Genomic DNA, 19,513 nt, shown 5'->3' on the forward strand with positions numbered 1-19,513 from the left:
GTGTATCAGGATAACCAACTTTCCTTGCCACCTTGCATGTAACGACTAGATACATAAAACCAATTACAAGGAAGAAATGACGTTCACAGGCACAGTACTGTTCCAATGATTTCCAGAATAGTGCTCTATTTTCACATCACATGGAAGCTGGTATGACATGCTGAACAGAATATGTGCTAATTATGTATAAAAATCCAGCTTACAGGATTAGCTGCGCAATGAACACTACTGGTATGATAATGAAAACATCTGGTTACCTTCAAATTTTCTTTGACAATGTCCTTGTGTCATTTATTGGCAGTGAGCCATATATATATATTTATATATATATATATATATATATATATATATATATATATATATACTCACACAACCTGCTTGGGCAGGTTGCGCCTGCCCAGGCAAGCTTTAGACAATTACAGAACGGCTAAATGCGCGGAATGGCCGTCATAAGTGCTACTGCTGTAAAAATGTGCTAGAACGCATATCTTGTTCTTTTTCCCAGGTGGACCCTCGCGGAAACATCGTGTCCTCATGGTTGAGCGAGATGGTGAAGCCTGTATTCGAGAAGCGCGTACTTGGCTGTTTGCATAGCAGCGACACCAACGTGTTCCCCGAGGTGCCGGCAATAGAAGTAGCGTTCGCCGCGTTCAAGCGAGATCAACACAAGAACGACACCCAGCTATCTGAAGTAAGCAACGAAAACATTTAACTGACGGTAAGATCCGCGATGTGTGTGCTGTAACGAGCAACGTGAAACAGAGGCATTCGTAATTTTCTTTTGCGGGAGGAGCAAGTGTATGATAACTGAAAAACTTTCCACCTGTATGAAGATATTTTTCCTCGTGCAAGCCTAACAGAGATTTTCAGAAATGTCTCTCACATCACCTCATCGTGGTTGTGAATCTTTTGTAAGAGGAGGGTTTATTGAATGTTACTGGGACGAAGGGACCAACAGCGAAAATAAGTTTGAGGTCAGCCAAGCCGAGCACAGACATTCGCGGCAATACCAATGGGGCTGAAGAGCATGGTTTTCTCTGTCTTGGTCACGAACGTGCGCTTTTTTCCTTACAATCGCCCCCTGGGAGAAGAGGAGCCTTCCTGGAAACTTACGGCGATGGTAAGATGGCGGGGTTGTAGTGTGGCTTGATGCGCTGGATATGCAGCGTCTCGCGGCCGCGGCGGCTGAGATCAGGAGACGGCGTGTGGGATTTGATGACGTAATTAACAGATGTGCGCTTCAGGACGCGTTAGGGGCCGTGATACTTGGGGACAAATTTTGAGGGCAGTCCGGGAGTACTGGGCGGTACACAGTGCCACACAAGGGAACCAGGAGAGAAGTGCGATGTGGCGTGAGCGTTGTCGCGGGCGGATTCCTGGTGATACTGGGTTTCAGTCGTGAGTGAGCGGAAGTTGGCGCCAGACTACTGCGCGTTGCGCAGCTTCGAGAAACAGGGGTATATAGGGAGACGTCAGGCTGGTAAGGCAGAATGGTATCTATTGTAGCAGACGGATGACGGCCGGAAAGTAGAAAGTAAAGAGAAAAGCCAGCAGTGGACTCCCGAGCGGTATTAATAGTGTAATAATAAGTCTAATCAATCAATCAATCAATCAATCAATCAATCAATCAATCAATCAATCAATCAATCATTTTATTCAGACATGAACTTGTATGCACAGTACATGCCCACGAGATGAGACAAAAGGAAGAAGCTGCTGGCATTCTTCCTGACGAGGCCTCACCCCGGGTCACACATCAAAGGCAGAAGGGTGGTTACATTCATTAAAACTCAACAAGCTCTTTAGTTCAATTTTCAGAGTAGTTGAAAGTTAATGAAGGCACATAGGATAACAAAGAGAAAAGAAAAAGACCAGTAACGCTACAGTTCGCAACACAATAGAAAAATATGACAGGAGTGAGGCTATCACTGTAAACACTACATAGCACAAGTATTTGATGGGTCAGTCGTACGCATAAAAAGCATCTTCATTTTCTTTTTGAAATGACAAGTGGTTTTACAAGTTACAGCTTCGTCAATTATGGAAGGATACACATTGCAAACTGCAGAAATTTGGTTATCAATGTGTTCGGTGCCGTAGTTTGTCCGGGCACGACTGGAAATAAAAGAAGTGACTCGCAGACTATAGCGTATGTTTCTGTTCACGTACTTGTTTCTGAAAGATGTGATGTCCTGCTTTATTTTATGATAAATATGAACAGCAACTGAAAGCTTATAGCAAAGTGGGAATGGAAGAACATTGAAGGACTGTAATAAGCAGTCACCTGAGGAAGGATTAGGAGAACATGCGCGCAGAGCTCTTTTTTGTAATGATAATAATCTGGCTGTGTCAGTTTTCTTGCAAGTGCCCCAAATTAAATTGCAATACACCAGTTGTGAATGGATGAGGGCAAAATACAACTGCTTTTTAGCCTGTATGGGCAACAAGTACCTGATGCGATTTATCACACCAATAGATCGAGCTACACGCAAACGGACGTGATTTACATGGTCACCCCAGCCTAGGTCACTACGAAAGAATACGCCCAAGAATTTACAAGAATTTACGGATTCAATCAATGTATTGTTGAACTGGAGTTGGATGGGATAGTCTATAGGCTTATTTTTGGGACGGAAAATGATAAACTTTGTTTTCTTAACATTCAATTCCAATCTGTTCACTGCAAGCCACAACATAAGTTCATGTAGCCAGGAATTTGAACGACGCTCGAGTTCACGAAGATCTGAACCGGAAAAGAAAACGTTAGAGTCATCTGCGTACAGAGCAATGCTAGAATAAGATAAAATGTTTACAATATCATTGATGTATAGTGTAAAAAGAAGGGGCCCCAGTATGGATCCTTGAGGAACGCCAAATTTGATTAATTCTGCGTCGGATATGGCATCATTTAGTCGCGTGAACTGAGTGCGATTTGACAAATAGCTTTGTAGTAACCTGTGAGGTGTTCCGCGGATACCATACGTGTATAACTTATGAAGTAGTATGTCGTGCTTGATGGAATCGAAGGCTTTGGAGAAGTCAAGGAAGACACCGACAGTGTAGAGCTTATGTTCGATATTATGGATCAGACTGTTTTTTATCTCGAGCAGAGCTGCCTGCGTGGATTTTCCGGGCTGAAATCCGTATTGCTCCTTGCAGATGATATTGTTGGAATGCAGGAATTTGTATACCCTCGTGAAGATCACTCGCTCAGCAACTTTGGAGAACAAAGGCAGTATAGATATCGGACGGTAGTTATTGGGATCATTTTTGTTGCCTCCTTTGAAAATTACTGTAACACGGGCAGACTTCATTTTATCCGGGAACTCTCCTGTAAGAAGCATTTGATTACAAATATGCGCAAGAGGAAGGGCAATAATCTTAGCAGCAGCTTTTATTGCGAGTGCAGTAATGCCGTCTGGGCCAGGAGAGCATGTATTACGAAATGAGTTTATAATGGAAAGAATTTCATATTCAGAAGTGGGGGATAAAAATATTGAATGTTCACAAGCTGGGATCAAAAAGGAATCGACTGATTTTACAGCTAAGGGAAGATTATACGAAGTACAATTTCCTACATTTAAAAAATGGGCATTCAGCTTATTGGCGAGAGAGACACCGCTATACATTACTCCATTGATTTGCATTTCCGAAGGAAGAGCGTGCTGCTTCTTTCCAATGAGTAATATAATATAATAATATAATAATACGCATAAGCCACATAAAGATGGACGAGATCCTATTTCGAGTGGTTGGATGTTACGTACACAGAGAGCATGTCCCCGAGGATGCGGTTAAATTACTCGGTGAGGCCGTTGGTCTGCTGATGATAGGCGGGGGAGGTTCGATGAGTTATTTTGTACTGACAGAGAAGTGCTTTAGCGACATGGGACTTTAAAAAGGCGTGGCCTCGTTCGCTAATAGTTCACGAGGTGCACCATGACGAATGACGAAATGTTGCAAAAGTATGGAGGAAAGATCTGTCGCTGTGGAAGCCGGAAGGGCGGCGGTGACTGCATACGTCGTCAGATGATCAACCGCAACGATAGCCCAACCATTGCCGGCGCCAGTGTTCGGAAGCAGGCCTTAGAAATCGATGCCGATGCGGTCGCAAGGGCGTGGTGGGCGATGGAGCGACAAAAGATACAGGTCATATTACGGAGCACGCTTCGGTGATTAGGAGGTACTTCTTACACAGCTTAGCACACGTCAATGGCGCATTCGCGTATGAACTGAAGACACACTCATATCCCCTCTACAGAACACGTGAGAATATTTTCAAACACCGAAGCATGCTTCCTATAAATTTTGGCCGCACCTGCACGTAAAAAGTACGAAAGCGTACATGCCGCGCCAGAAGTATCACAGCCGGATGCAGGTGTATGTATTGAAAACTTCCGCTTGACCGCGTTGTAGGCTAGCGTGGAAGTAGGCGCATACTTGCGTGTACGAGAGGGGAGGAATAACGAGGAATCACTTCCGCCCGTCTGAGCTGTAGTTCCTGCCATTGAGACGATGATCACGAATCGAGAAGTGGAAAGCATGGCGGCGGAGAACACATCACATAGAAGACTTGTGGTTGAAGAGAAAGTCGAGGCGAGAAGCGATCTAGGGGTCGGTGCGTTGAGCAGAGGGCATGTCACTGATATGAAGCGACGGCTGAGAGGCGTCAAAGCTGGATAGGTGGCGACCTCGGCTGGAAGTGGGCACCGGGACAGGGCATCAGCGTTTTGATGATTGCAGCCCGAGCGATAATCTACGCGGATGTCATATTCCTGCAGAGGAGGAGCCCACCTGGCAAAGCGGTGGGATAGGTGTTTCAAGGGCGAAAGCGAGCGAAGCACATGAAGGTCCTTAACTTAAGCTGTACCCTTTTCGTTAGCCTCCATGTTTCTGCCCCGTCGGTGAGTACCGGAAAGATACAGCTGTTGTACACTTTTCTCTTGAGGGATATTGATGAACTGCTATTCATGATTTGAGAGAACCTGCCATATACGCTCCACCTCATTCTTATCTTTCTAGTTATTTCCCTCTCGTGATCCGGATCACCTGTCACTACCTGCCCTAAGTATTCCTTTACCACTTCCTGCACCTCGCTGCCGATTTAGAACTACTGTTCCTTTGCTTGTCTGTCGAACATTACTTCGGTTTTCTGCATGTAAATTTTTAAACCGACCGTTCTGCCCTGGCTGTTTAACTCATTGAACATTCCTTGCAACTCATCTCCTGAGTCACTCATCAAGGCAATGTCCGCAGCGTATCGTAGACTCCATTTACTCTTATTCCCAACTGTTCCCAATTCATGCCTCGGAATATTTCCTTTAAACAGGCGGTGAATAGCATTGGAGAGATCGTGTCTCCCTGCCTCATGCCCTTCCTTATTGGAATTTTATTGTTGACTTTATGGAGAACTATAGTAGCTGTGCAGTTGCTATATATATCTTCCAGTATTTTGATATAAGGCTCTTATGCACCTTGGTTTCGCAATGCCTGCATGACTGCCGAGGTTTCTACTGTGTCAGATGCTTTCTCGTAATCAATAAAGGCAATATAATTTGTGTTGGTTATATTCTCTGCATTTACCTATCACCTGAGTGATAGTTTGAATGTTATCTGTTGTGGAATATTCTATACGAAAGCTTACCTGATGTAGCGATGGCGGAGCAGTAGAGCATCCGCCTCGCGTGCAAGAGGACCGGTGTTCGAATCATGGGGCCGCGCAATTCTCCACCGGGCTTGAAAAAAAAGCAAAAAACTCCGCGCGTCGATGACAGAGCATATCCAGGCTCGGGGTGCGGCCTGACCTCGGTGACCAGAACCGACAACGCACTCCCTCACCAGAACAGAATTTGGCCACCCTGGTGTAGTACTTGGCGACTACCTTCTATGAACAAACCTGTTTGTGGTGTTAAACACCATGAAACAGCTAAATCACCATCACATAAAAATTGACTGCTTAATATAACTGCGGCAGCACTTCTACAGTCGGCTACTAATTTTAAAATGTATCGCGCGAGCGTCGACCGGCCGGCTTATCAGCGCCTTATCACGGCGCGGAGCTGCGAAATCGACGAGAATAAGCGCGTGCGCCCTAAATTCCCCGCCTCACGAGTGTCGTCTGCTGTGCTCTTCCAACGTGTGTGACGCAACCCCTGTCGGTGTATGGTGGTTCGCTGGTGGGCGACGACAACTTCATCATTCATGACTGAAGAAAAACGAACGCCGACCAAAAGGTTGTTGTTTAAAACGAAGACGTTTCGGCTTCCATACGGAAGCCTTGATCAATTTTGGTCGGCGTTCCTTTTTCTTCAATCATGAATCTTCTACCCGACCACACGAGATTTCGTCAGACTTTAGATTTCAACTTCATCATGTGGGAGTGAACAAGAATTTATCAGCGCAAGCACGGACAAGGCTGAATTGCCTTACTGCCGAGGCTCACAGATATGAACGCGATCTCTCGCGACGGCAGTGGCATGCGTGGTGTGAGCAGTTCTCGATAAAGTCATCGAATGCTGCTCTCTGGCGAACGTTTCGTGCAATGGAACATGGTTCCCGTCGTCCTGACGCATCGGCCACAGCATGCTTCGCAGTTGACTTAGCTCCGGATGATTTCGCCAGAGAGGCAGCGCGGAAGTTTTTCCCCAAGTATGATGTGTTGCCTCCAAGGGTCACAGGAGCCCCCTTGGCTGCCATTCCAGCATGTGTCGATAAGCTCCCATCTACAGCCGTCGCCGAGGGAATTGCAAGCCCATTTTCAATACCCGAGTTGCTTGCAGCAATAGACGAGGCCTGTCGGAAGACTGCGCCCGGTCCGGACTCCATTCCGTACGAGGTTTAAAAGAACCTAAGTTCCGCTGTCCTGCCTCAACTCCTCGCCACCGTTAACAAGGTATGGATAGAAGGCGTCGTACCAGAAGACTAGAAATCGGCTATTGTGATCCCCATACCAAAGCCGGAGAAGCCGCCGACCGACCTCTGAAATTTCCCGCCTATATCGCTTACGCCAACATTATGCAAGCTTACCGAAAAAAATGCTTGCCACACGTCTGTCGTGCTGGCTTGAGCACCACAGTTTCTACCATCCCGCCCAAATTTGTTTTCGTACGTCCACAGGTACAGAAGATGGACTGGCTGTCTTGGCGTCAGCAGTTCTGGCCTCAACTCACAGCCACAATGTACGTACTGTACTGGCCATGGACGTTGAAAAGGCTTACGATAATATCACTCATGCTGCCATCCTGGATTCGCTTGACATGGTGCATTTCTCCGTTAGAGTGCGCAATTTTGTTAAATCCTTCCTTGAAGGCCGAGATTTTGCCATACGCCTCAGTGTTGAGGCCATCGGATAATTTGTGCCTTTTCGCGGCATTCCTCAGGTATCAGTGTTATTGCCAACATTATTTAATATTGCTTTTATCCCCCTTGCTTAACGCTTGCATGATGTCCCCGAGATTAAGTTCTTATTGTATGCTGATGACATAACGGTGTGGAGCACTCACAACGACCTGATGACTCAAGCAGCAGGCCTACAATCAGCCATAGATATTACGTCGACTTTTGCTTCTTCAATTGGTTTCCAGCTTTCAGTGAGCAAAACCACGTTCGTGTCAGTCGCCAACCGCTGGGGCGCCGTAAACTGGCTGCAACACCAATTCGTCTCCATCTATCCGAACTCCAATTCAAGAAAGTTCGACCGTAAAAATATTGGCCTTGACAATACACGAGTCAGGAACAAGTACTGCTTGACTTTCTCGGGCTAAAAAGCAAGCAATTCAGGCGTTGGGTCTGATTAGACGCATTGCTCCTAAAACAGGCGGAGCCCGCTCTCATGTTGCACGACAGTTGGTGCGGGCGGTTGTGCAACCGCGCCTCGTTCACCAAGCCCAATTCCAGCATTTTACGAGGGCTCAATGGGATCGTCTAGAAGCTGTTAATCAAGAGGCAATGAGGGTCATCACTTGCCTTCCCCGCATTACCCCGATCGTGGCTCTCCAAGAACATGCCCAGCTGAATAAACTAGATGAGCTGGTGCAGCAACGAGGCGATGCTCGCCGCCTAAAGTCAAGCCTTACACACACCACGTGTGCACTCAGGGCATATGCTTCATCGCACTCCATTCTACAGCCGCCCCCGCCAGTTCTTCCTCCCTGGCGTTTTCTGCAGCTGAGCGACAACAAGCCACCTGATCTACGTCGGCCATCATCTACCCGCGCGGCATCGTCGTTTCGCGACCGAATTATAGACCAAGACGCCAATATGCCGCATGGCTCCATCGTTATGTACGCTGACGCAAGCATTCAGGCCTGCGAAACAACAACAGCAGTTTACTGTCCTTGCAAGCCTGCTCTGAAAAGAACGTCAAGGTTTCGCCTCTCAGAAACTCCTTCCTCCTTATGCGCGGAGATGCTTGCGGTTCAAGAGGCACTTTGCTCTGTGGCCGCCGTTCCCATGCTACCCACGGCCCGCATTGTCATTCGCACCGACGCCCTTCACGTCAGACGCCTACTACGACGAGTCAGTTGCACCCCAGAAATGTGCCAAGACATCTATCGTCTAGCGGCACGCATCCCGCAACAAATCCGTATTGAGTGGGTTCCGCCTGACCTCCTGAGCGCACAAAGCCGCGCAGATTCGGCGACCCGCCTTTCGACCCCAACCTCGTCTTTGCCTCGAGTCCTCACTCTGGATGACAGCACCCTCCTTTTAACAAGAAAAGAACACCTCCGGCGCCGCACACGTGCTCTAACACCTCCCTGTGCGGTAACCCTCCCACGTAGTCTTACCCGTGCAGAGGAGGTTGCGCTTCTGAGGATACGGGTCGGGGTTGCCCTAACTCCAGCTGTGACACGCAGGTGGCCGCATTTCAAAAATTTATATCCCCGCCTCCGGTGTCCAGTCTGCAAGAACAGAGACTGTGAGGCGGATATCCACCACCTGTTGTGGGACTGCCCGGCGCTGAAGCCGACGAGAACTCGGCACCTGGCGTCAGTGGGACGCTCACCGAACAATCCGGATTCATGTATTGCATGGACACAGGGCCCATATCATCGTTCACTTCTTGGTTTCATCCAATCAGCTCAACGTTTTTCATTTATTTAAGAATCTTACTCATCTTTCACTTCATAGTTTTTATGCCCTGAGGCAATAAACATCTCTTCAAAAGAATAAAAAAATAAGCGCGTGCGCCCTAAATTCCCCGCCTCACGAGTGTCATCTGCTGTGCTCTTCCAACGTGTGTGACGCAACCCCTGTCGGTGTATGGTGGTTCGCTGGTGGGCGACGACATCATGTGAGAGTGAACTAGAATTTATGAGCAGCTGTGCAATCAGAAGCAGATGGCACGAATGCGGCAAGTTTTGATCTTCCCGTAAAATGGATTGCGCACGCGCCCAAAATGATGGCGCCTTTTTTATTGTGCATATATGGCCTTTCCCTGGCTTGCTGTTCTAGAGTAGCTTCCGATTAACGCTATCGCGTAAAACCCTTAAAACGGAGCTTAAGTGTCCACCGAATGTTTTTCCACGCTTTTATTTTCTGGTGCTTGCGCACTGCAGATGCATACACCAAGCAAATAATTGAACCAAGTTGCACACACGCTATCTCCGTTGAGCGCGCTACCAAATTTAGCCATCGAAGGGGTTGTGTCGGGCAGGTCGGAAGAGCCCAGCAAACGACACTGGTGGGGCGGGGAATTTAGGGCGCACGCGCCTATTCTCGTCGATTTCGGCGCTCTGCGCCGTGATAAGGCGCTGACTAGCTGGCCGGTCGACGCTCACGCGGCAATTTTAAAAAAAGTGGCCAACTGTATACTTGTGCGACTTGCAAAACGGAGGCATTTTATTGTAGTTGAAGCAGTTCCAGGTGCGAGGATTATGTCCGACGAAGGTCATGACTTGAGCAGCGTGTCGACAGCGGACACAGCTGTCAAGCGCCATGGAATTTTCGCTAAAAAAAGATCCAAACTAGACGAGAACGCTTTGCCTCCATAGAGATAGTAGCACGAGATGATTGTTTTGTAACCGTTTCTTTTTGAAATGTCTCAAATAACTGCGCTCAGGAGGCTGGCTTCGCTTTGATGCTCATTAGTTGTTTTCTTCGCGCTATTTCGCAGTGAGTGATGAACTCGGCCGTTTCAAGCTGCCCATCTTGTAATTTTAGTCTCTCAAAATAAAACATAATTTGTCTACTCACACGGCGGTCAAGAATGGCCTTCGGTCACAGGACGCCTTACAGTGCAAACAAGTCGGATAGTGAGCGCCCTTTTTGTAACAATTAATTGATTTCATTTATTCAGGATAAAACAATTTGATTATAATCAGCGGCATAGCGATGGCCAGTAGAGGAGAGTACCTTTTTCCATATCCCTCCAAATTAACCCTCCTCTGCGGCAGCTAGGGCTGGCATATCCCGGAATCGTTTAGGACTCCTCAGCCCAGCTGATTTCTTGCTGCTCCTTCTTTCTCCTGCCTTCCCTTGGAATTCATTCCATTGCCCTGACGGACCGTCGCCTGCATTAGGAAACACTGCATCTCATTCAGACAAGAAACAGGCCAGTTAAAAGCGCTGCAAAATAAATACAAGCAGGGTTTTAACGAGAAATCATAAAGCATCACGTCAATATGACGAGACAAAACAAAGTAAAATAAGAAAGCAAGTGTCTGCACAGCATGCTCTGTAGCTCTGATAAAAACGTGTGCAAAATGTAAACGAAAACTTGCAGGCACTGCATACACAAGAGCAGCTATAGGAACAGCATTATTTAAAAAAAACTAAAGGTGTGAGACTCGTGACACAAAATAGCAGCGAATTTTCAGACTTCCCCGCAGAATCATTTGATAATCGGTTTTAGGAAGCGTGTTTCATTAATTGATCATTCATTGCGAAGATGTTTTAAACAAGTTTTTATGTTCCGTGTACCCTAACGCAGCAGAAGCAACTGCACTAACAATGGCACACTGTGAGCACGCCGATATCTGACCGTTAACTGTTGGGCAAGATAAAAATATTCTGTCGTCATTCTGATTTGGACACTGGAACTGAAAATGTCCTCGCCCGTAAAAGTATGGAGGCTCGATCGGTATCTTCGGAGGTTGTACCAACTGCAATTTGAGAACAGTTTTTTTTTGAACAGTACCATTTAAAACGAACTTATTATAGTTTTTGTAGGACAAACGTATTTTACATCACTCAACGCTCCCTTTTACCTTACGCCTCAAGAAATCATTTTATCCACGACGCTGATGCGCACATACGTATTGTCCACATTTTCTGATAAAACGATAATGGTAGTTACACATAAATATTTGCTCTTATTCGCTTTCGGTCTAGACGGTGTCAGACACTAGATGTTCGGTGGTCACGGATAGGATGTAACGGGTGGCTTTAGTTTGAATGTAGGGAATGCTACTCTCCTACGTTCTTGTGCATGTAGCAGCGAAGGGCAAGATGTGTCAGCGCTTCACTGTAGAAGATTTTCATAGCCTCCCTAAAAACACTGCATAAACCAAACACGAAAAAGTAGTCCCAAACATTTATCTTCTCTCAGTAACTGCGATCTCGTCATGTCAAGCGAGATGTCACTTCTTGCGCTCTAGTGAACAACATTTCAGGGAAAAAACTGGCCTTCTGTGGACTCCTGTTTACCGCAGGAGCTGACCGAGGAAAAGGTGTTCTTCATCACCGCCTGCCTCCAGAGCTGCGCCAGGTCACCTGTGCACAATCTCTACGGCGGCGACTGCAACAAGGCGATGGCAAATTTTGTGCCCTTCGCCGAAACCTTCCGATGCCCCGCAGGTTCCAACATGAACCCCAAGAAAAAGTGTACTTTCTTCAGCTGACAGCTTCACTTCCCCCCTCTGCGCCAGTGTTCCTCTTAACTATCTCTTTCACTGAGTGGTGGCAAGCGTGCTGCAGTGCTTGTGCAAAGCTTATTTTACTCCGCTGTCATCTGTGTTCAAAACGCATTTATTTATTTTAAGGATGATGGCTTCCCCTTTTTCATGTATTACTTGAAATTGAAAGAGCGATCTACATTCTGGACATTTTCTTGTAGGGCGCAATGTGGCCGAAACGAGACTACCCTGTTTTTTGTTTACCCCATTTTTTATTGCACGTGGCTTCGTAAAATTATTTTTTGTTGCCTTCTCATTTTGCTTGTGTTAGACATCGCATTCCGAACGTGGTGTTCTGCGCCAACAAGTCGGTGTTTGTTGCACGAAAGTTTTGTGGGCTGTTATATTGTAGTTTCTAGTGCAGCGCACATTTCAGTTATCTTCAAGTGCGCATATGAATGGGATATTTGGCAGCATGGGGAACAAGTGGTAGCAAAGCCATTGACCACATTGTACATTCGACCACATGACCGAGATAATTTGTGGCGGAAGCATGGGGAGTGGTTCGAGTCCTCTTCACTAAGCACTTCAGTGTTTCAGGAAGGAGACTTTGAGGTACTGGTTTGAACAGTGTGACACAACTCTGTGCTTTCCAGAAGACGCCTTCCCGTGCCGCCGCCCCTACTGCTGCAGCTGGTCATGTGTGCGGTGGCTGAAACCAGCGCGATATTTTCAGCGGCAAAGATGCAGCGATGATATGAATGCATTCCTGTTGTGGCCACAATGTTGCCCTTTACATATCCGTCACCGTTTTCTGTGGCAGGACGGAATAACTTCGAGGTCCTAAGCGACTGTTTTACAATATCGTATCAAACTTACAATCGGCTTACCACTACAATCGGCTTACCGCAGATGCCATAGGCACCATATTACAGCAATGGCGCTGGCTGTCTTCTCCATACAGGTGGCGGCAATTTGCACCATGTAATTGACCTGCACAAAGAAGGAAACATGTAAAAAAATTTTGCAACTACAAAGCTTAGTACGACGTGACCGTGGGCTTAGTTCATCACTAAAAATGTAAACTGCGCAAAAAGGCAGGACTAAAAGGAGATGCATGATAACAATGCCACAAGTGCAGGCTTCTAACTGCTTATTATTGAGAACTAAAATCGAAAAATATATGCAGAGAAAAGAAAACAGGTCCCAAATGACCGCTACTTAATCGCTCACAAATGCTCACATAATCGCAAGGAGACCGGCTTCTCAGGAAAAAAATTGATGCTGTGGCCAAGAAGACAAAACCCACTAAGAAATCAGAAAAAAACTAGAATATTGTTCACAGCTGCAGGGTCAATCTATAGGCACCACGGATGCCGGAATACTAGGACAGTTGTGTAAAGAGAAAGACATGTATTCCTTTTTTTTATTTAACAGTACTGTCAACCCCCGTGCGAGGGTCCTTAAATAGAGGGTATGAAAGCTTCATAGAAAAACCGCATTATTCACAAGCACTAAATACATCAGCATAAAACGGTGCATTCAGTCAAGCATCAAATGGCACTTTCAAGGAGATGGTTATCCAGAGATCGCTAGAATTCTTCATGCAGATCACTCTGTTCCACAACACTCATTGGCAAGTCATTCCACATTTCAATTACATGAGGGAAGAAGGAATGTCTGAAAGTTTCACTACGGGCGTAGTACGGCTGAATTATCCGACTGTGATTTGTTCAAGAACTCCGTTTGCCTGGTGCTTGTATGTATGTTTTATTTTGAATGTTTATCTTTCCTTGGAACATCTGGAATAATAGCTTCAGCCGATTTTTTTTTGTCTACGTATTTCTAATAAATCCAGGTCGCAGGAAGGAAGGATATCTGTAACTGAGTCTGTCCTGCGATATCGGCAGCAAATAAAGCGTACTGCGTACTTCTGAACTCTTTCTAATTGTTTCTTTAAATAATTCTGTGTAGGACCCAATAATACTTATGCATACTCAAGGATTAGCCTCACAAAATCTTTATATGCAATTAGTCATACATCCTGTGTAGCATGCTCCAATTTTTTTCTTAAAAACTTATACTCTGGTATGCTTTAGAACATAACTCTTCTATATGTGTGCCCAATTTAAATTTTGTGTTATTGCCATTCCTAGATACTTAAACTGAGTTACGTTTACCAAACACTTGTCACCAATTAAATATGGGAACTTAAGAACAGACTACTTCATTGTCAGGTGCGTGTACGTTGATTTCCAATAATTTATTTCCATGTTTCATTTTTTGCACCATTCGCTTATTTCCTGTAAAGAGTTGTTAATTCTAAGCTGGTCGTCAATGTTTCTAACTGTAGAATAATTTAAACAATCATCTGCGATTAGCTTTAGTCATAAATTTGGTTTCATGACAGCAAAGATAACAATAATATACACCAAAAATAACAACGGACCCAGAACAGAATCCTGCGGAAATCCTGAAAGAACTGCTTGTGAGCCGGACACATGACCATTAATTTTGACCACCTGCTTACGATTTGCTAAGTACGCTTTAATCCATATTACAATATTCATATAATTACAGCTCTTTCCAGTTTAAAAACTAATTTATTTTTCGGCACTTTATCAAACGCTTTGCCGAAATCTCCAGCGATTATGTCAATCTGCTGCTTCGCATCAATCGTCATTGCCAAATCGTGAATTATCTCTACGAGTTGTGTAGTGGAAAGGCCTGCTCTGAATCCGTGTTGGTGAGGGTAAAGTAAACAGCTTGTTTTAGGTGATGAAAGATGTGCTTCGCTATAATATGTTCCATAAGTTTCCAAGAAATCAATGTAAGAGATATTAGGCGCTAGGTATTTACAAGTGTTTGGTTCTCCCTTTAAACATCGGAATTACTAGTGCATTGCGCCAATATATGGTAGACAATGGGTGTGCAAGGATTTTTAAAAAATAACTTTAAGGTATCGCGACGCCCACTCGGCATATCTTCGGAGACACTGGGTTGGTATGTTGTCTGCTCCATCAGCCTTTTTAGCATTCAAATTGAGGAGCTGCTGAAATACGCCCTCCTGCGAAATTATGACGTCATTCATTTCGCTAGGCAACAAGCGTTCTGGACTAAGGTCTATGCCATCTTTGGTTGAAGTGAATATGGAGTGTAAAAAGGGATTATAGTGATCTACTATATGCTCCTTTTTTATCAGTACCTGATTTTCGTGCTTACTCTCCTGTATTCTCTTTTTCTCATCACTAAAGTATCGCCAGAACATTTGCGGTGACGTTTTGAGGAAGCGGTTAAGCGTTTCATCCAAAAACCTTTTTTTTATCCTCTTGCAGCGCTTGCTTCAGCTCAGCACGAAGTCGCAACACTTGAGTACGTTTATTTTTTTTACGCAGCTTTTTATTTTAGATTTCTGTGAATATTGTCCCTGGTGATCCAGGGGCTTTGGCGCTTCGTGTTTTTAACACGAGTTAGAATATAGCTGTCAACGCAGTATTGCATAATTTTCTTAAATTGCAGCCACAACTCTTCTACCGTTTTTCAATCATAATCAATTTCAAAATCATCAAAGGCAGATTCCAGGTAGTCAAGAATGGAGGTGTCGTCCGCACGCTCATCATACTTAACGCGCACAGGGATAAAAGGCCTTGGACACTCACTGATTCTAAGTGGTATGGCAACAACGATCATTTTGTGGTCAGAGACACCATCATAACGTTAACAGTGTGTTCTATAATATTTGACAGGAACACCAAGTCCAACAATGACCGCAAATTGGGTGTTATTCTTGTATTCTCTTGCACAATTTTTTTTAGGTTATACGCTAACATAACTTACAATTTCTCTCCGCTAGACGAATCAGGACCAACAGAACATAGGCGTTGCCAATTTATGTGTGGCAGGTTAAAATCGCCAGTCATTATTATTCTTGTGTTCTTTTTCAAATTCGCAAATAAAAAGTGTTTACTTCATCAAGGAACTCGGGTGAAGCAGAGGGCGCGCGGTACACAGCTCCAATAATGTAACGGTGCAAAACTTTATATTGCACCAAACCCAACACAAAACCTCCTCAAAATCTCCCAGAAATATCCCATCAGGACGTTTGGAATCTCCTCATGAGGTGCTCATTTTTCCCGAAGACATCAAAAAACGTCCCCACAACTAGCCGTGTCCTAAATGTGTGTCCCAGAGACAGCCCCAAAAGGTTAATGCTCGAGTTCTCGCCTCTGGCTCAATAAAATTATTTCTTTTTCATGCAGACTTTATGCATCTAAGCGCACATATGTGCCAAATTTCAGGCCATGCTTACGTTACACATTGTGTAATACATCTGTCCACTAGCGTGAATGCATGCTGGCTAGGCCATTCGGACTTACCTGTTTACATGAAATGAGCTTTAACAAGGTGAAAATGTGGGCTCGTGTGTGGGTGATCTAGTAACGAGAGCAGTGCAGCACGAGAAAAAGAGAGAGGCGGGACACGACGCTGAATATCAACCAGACTTTTAATGCACGTTCGTCGAATATATACATCTCGCTCGTATGAAAAGGAGAAGAGAGAAGCATGAAAAACGCATAAGATGTACACGTGGTAAAATATTAAGACATCGCACGCATATGATCAATTTCTCTGTCACGAAGCGCTATTGAAGGTACGCAGACGCATCCCAGCAAACACAAAGCCTCCTCAAGATCTCCCAGAAAGAGCCCATCAGGACATTTGGAATCTCCCCAGGAGGTGCTCATTTTTCCCGAAGGCATCCAGAAAATGTCCCCACAACTAGCCGTGTCCAAAAAGTTGTGCGTCCCAGCGATAGCCCCTAAAGGTAAATGCTCGATTTCTCGGCTCTGGCTCAATAAAATTATTTCTTCTTTTTCATGCAGACTTCAGGCATCTAAGCGAACATATGTGCCAATTATCAGGCACATGCTGACGTTACAGGTGATGTAATACATCTGCCCGCTCGCGTGAATGCATGCTGGCTAGGCCATTCGGACTTACCTGTTTACATGAAATCTGCTTTAACAAGGTGAAAATTTGGGCTGGTTGGCGCATGATCTTGTGACGGGAGCAGCGAGAGCACGAGAAAAAGAGAGGCGGTACACGACGCTGAATAACAACCATATTTTTAATGCACGGTCGTCGAATATACATCTCGCTCCTATAAGCAGGGAAAGAAAGAAGCATGAAAAACGCATAAGATGTACACGTGTTAAAAAATTAAGATATCGCACGCACATAATTTCTCTATCACAAAGCGCTATTGAAGGTATGCAGACGCATACGTCGCTGTTTGGTCGGCTGTTGAAGGCTTCTTCAATCTCCCTGGTCCGTTGATCAAAATATGACGGGATGACCATTGTGTTGATAAGCTGCGGAGAACATTCATGTTCTCTGCAATGTTTTGCTATTCTCTGCTGATGGCGCCCTTTAGGGATCTTTTGTGCTCTCGAAGCCGTTTATTTAAACAGCGCCCTGTTTGACCAATGTAGGTGCGTCCGCATGACAGAAGCATTTCGTAAAACCCGCTTTTCACACATTTCACGTGTTTTTTGGATGTTTTTTCTTGCATTGTTTTTCTTGCTCGCTGTTGACTTTGGCGCACAGGCTTCTTAACTTGGGCGCTGACATGAGCACTTTTACGCCAGCTCTAGCGCCTACCTTTTGAGACTGTGGAAATAGCATTAATGTAAGGAATGACCGCGTACGGTTTGCTTTATTCTGACGTGGTTGTGACACATTTTCTGCCTCTAAGTGCTTGCAGAATTCCTTCTGCGACACTGGATAGCAGTCACGTCGGGCAACCTGCTGCTCTAAGCCGACGGTTTAGGGGCATCACCCGATCTAATACAAGAGACCAACACAACACCGACATTAAGGGGCTATCAATTCCAGGAGAAAGGACGGATAGCAACCCTAATTAGCAAAGACCTAGTCACCATAGAGCACAATGAAATCACGGACACGGGAATCGAACACATAATCACGGAGGTCATTCCCAAAAAGAAAGACAAAGACAAAAGCACGTTCATCATTAACCTATATAGCCCGCCCAGACAGAAGAACGGCAACTTCCAAAGACTTTGTGCGGAAGCGGGAAATCTAGCAAGATCGAATACCCTAACATAGCTGGGGACTTAAACGCGAGAGACCAAAGCTGGGGCTATCAAAAAGGCGAGAAAAAGGGACAGCAGGTATGCATAGCAGCAGAGAATACAAACTGCATCCTATTGACCGATGAAAATCAACCAACGCGCCTAGGAAATAGCGTCAGACCGGACACGTGTCCCGACCTAACCTTTGTCAGAGGAGCGAGACAGGCTGAGTGGGAGAACCTGCTGGAGAACCTAGGGAGCGATCACCACATAATAAAAATCACACTAGAGGCGGAAAGGATCAAAAGGAAAATAGGATCAGCCCACATTACAGACTGGGATGCATTCCGAGACAGCAGCAGACAAATAAAGGACAAAATCACCTCGATCGAAGACATGTACAGACAAGTGCTGGAGCGACATACGCAAGACATAGACAGGACGGAGACCACACCGGAAGTGGACCCTAAACTTCTCAGGCTATGGGAGGCAAGACGTGGGCTCACGAAGAGATGGAAAAGACAGAAACTAAACAGAAAGCTGAAGAAGAAAATAGCGGAGATCACGCAGAAAGCAGAAGAGTACGCAACGCAACTGGTTAGGCAGGGCTGGGAACAGTTCAGCAGTTCACTGAATGGTACACTCAGCACAGCAAGAACGTGGCGGATTCCTAAAGCGCTAGTGGATCCCAACAAAACAAAAGCAGAAAGCGGCAAAGCCATACAAAGACTCGTACACCAATTCAAGGGCAGCAACGATGACTTGATCGAAGCGATCAAGACGAAATGCTACGGCAACAACAGGCCCCAAGAATACAAAGGAGAATATCAGGGAGAGGATAATCCACACTTAGACAGGCCGATAACAAATGAAGAAGTCTACGCAGCAGTTAGAGCGATCACCAAGAATACGGCAGCGGGAGCAGACAAGACCAAGAATTCGCTCATTCGCAATCTAAGCGATGAAGCAATAGCTCAGCTTACGGAATATCTAAATGAACTATGGGCCACAGGCACCGTCCCCAAATACTGGAAGCACGCGGAGGTGGTCATGATACCAAAACCAGGCAAAAAGCTTCAGATAGAGAACCTAAGATCCATCTCGTTAACATCATGTCTAGGCAAACTGTACGAAAGAGTCATCACGAAAAGAATACAGCAACACCTTGAAGACGAGGAACAATACCCCCAAATTATGTTCGGCTCCAGAGCAAACTTGTCAACCCAAGACATCCTCCTACAAATCAAAGAGAAATAATAGACACAATTCCCAAAACAGGAGAAAACATCGTAATGGCCGTGGACATCAAGGGTGCTTTTGGCAACACCAGTCATGAAGCAATTATGGAAAGAATCAACAACACCAGGTGTGGGAGAAGAATCCACAACTATGTAAGGGCCTTCCTGTCAATCCGCACGGCCACGGTGGGACTGGGAGACCTAAGAAGCGAAACATTTAACACACCAAACAAAGGAACTCCACAAGGATCGGTGATCTCACCGGCCCTGTTCAACATGGCAATGATCGGCCTCGCACGCAAGCTGAGCAAGATCGAAGGTATCCAGCATGCCATGTATGCGGATG

The 19,513-nt window shown here is 45.5% G+C and overlaps 1 protein-coding gene across 1 annotated transcript in view; it reads left to right on the top strand.

Annotated features, from left to right (window-relative positions):
• LOC144133773 (neprilysin-1-like) overlaps positions 1-11,926 on the top strand; it is a 64,265-nt gene extending 52,339 nt beyond the window's left edge. Inside the window, exons 3-4 of the mRNA XM_077666882.1 lie at positions 506-691; positions 11,652-11,926. Of these exons, the coding sequence (XP_077523008.1) occupies positions 506-691; positions 11,652-11,840 (375 nt within the window). The 3' untranslated portion in view covers positions 11,841-11,926. The remainder of the gene's footprint in view (positions 1-505; positions 692-11,651) is intronic.
• Positions 11,927-19,513: the final 7,587 nt, after the last annotated feature.

This window comes from Amblyomma americanum, chromosome 5 (genome assembly GCF_052857255.1).
Source record: "Amblyomma americanum isolate KBUSLIRL-KWMA chromosome 5, ASM5285725v1, whole genome shotgun sequence".
NCBI classification, from domain to species: domain Eukaryota; kingdom Metazoa; phylum Arthropoda; class Arachnida; order Ixodida; family Ixodidae; genus Amblyomma; species Amblyomma americanum.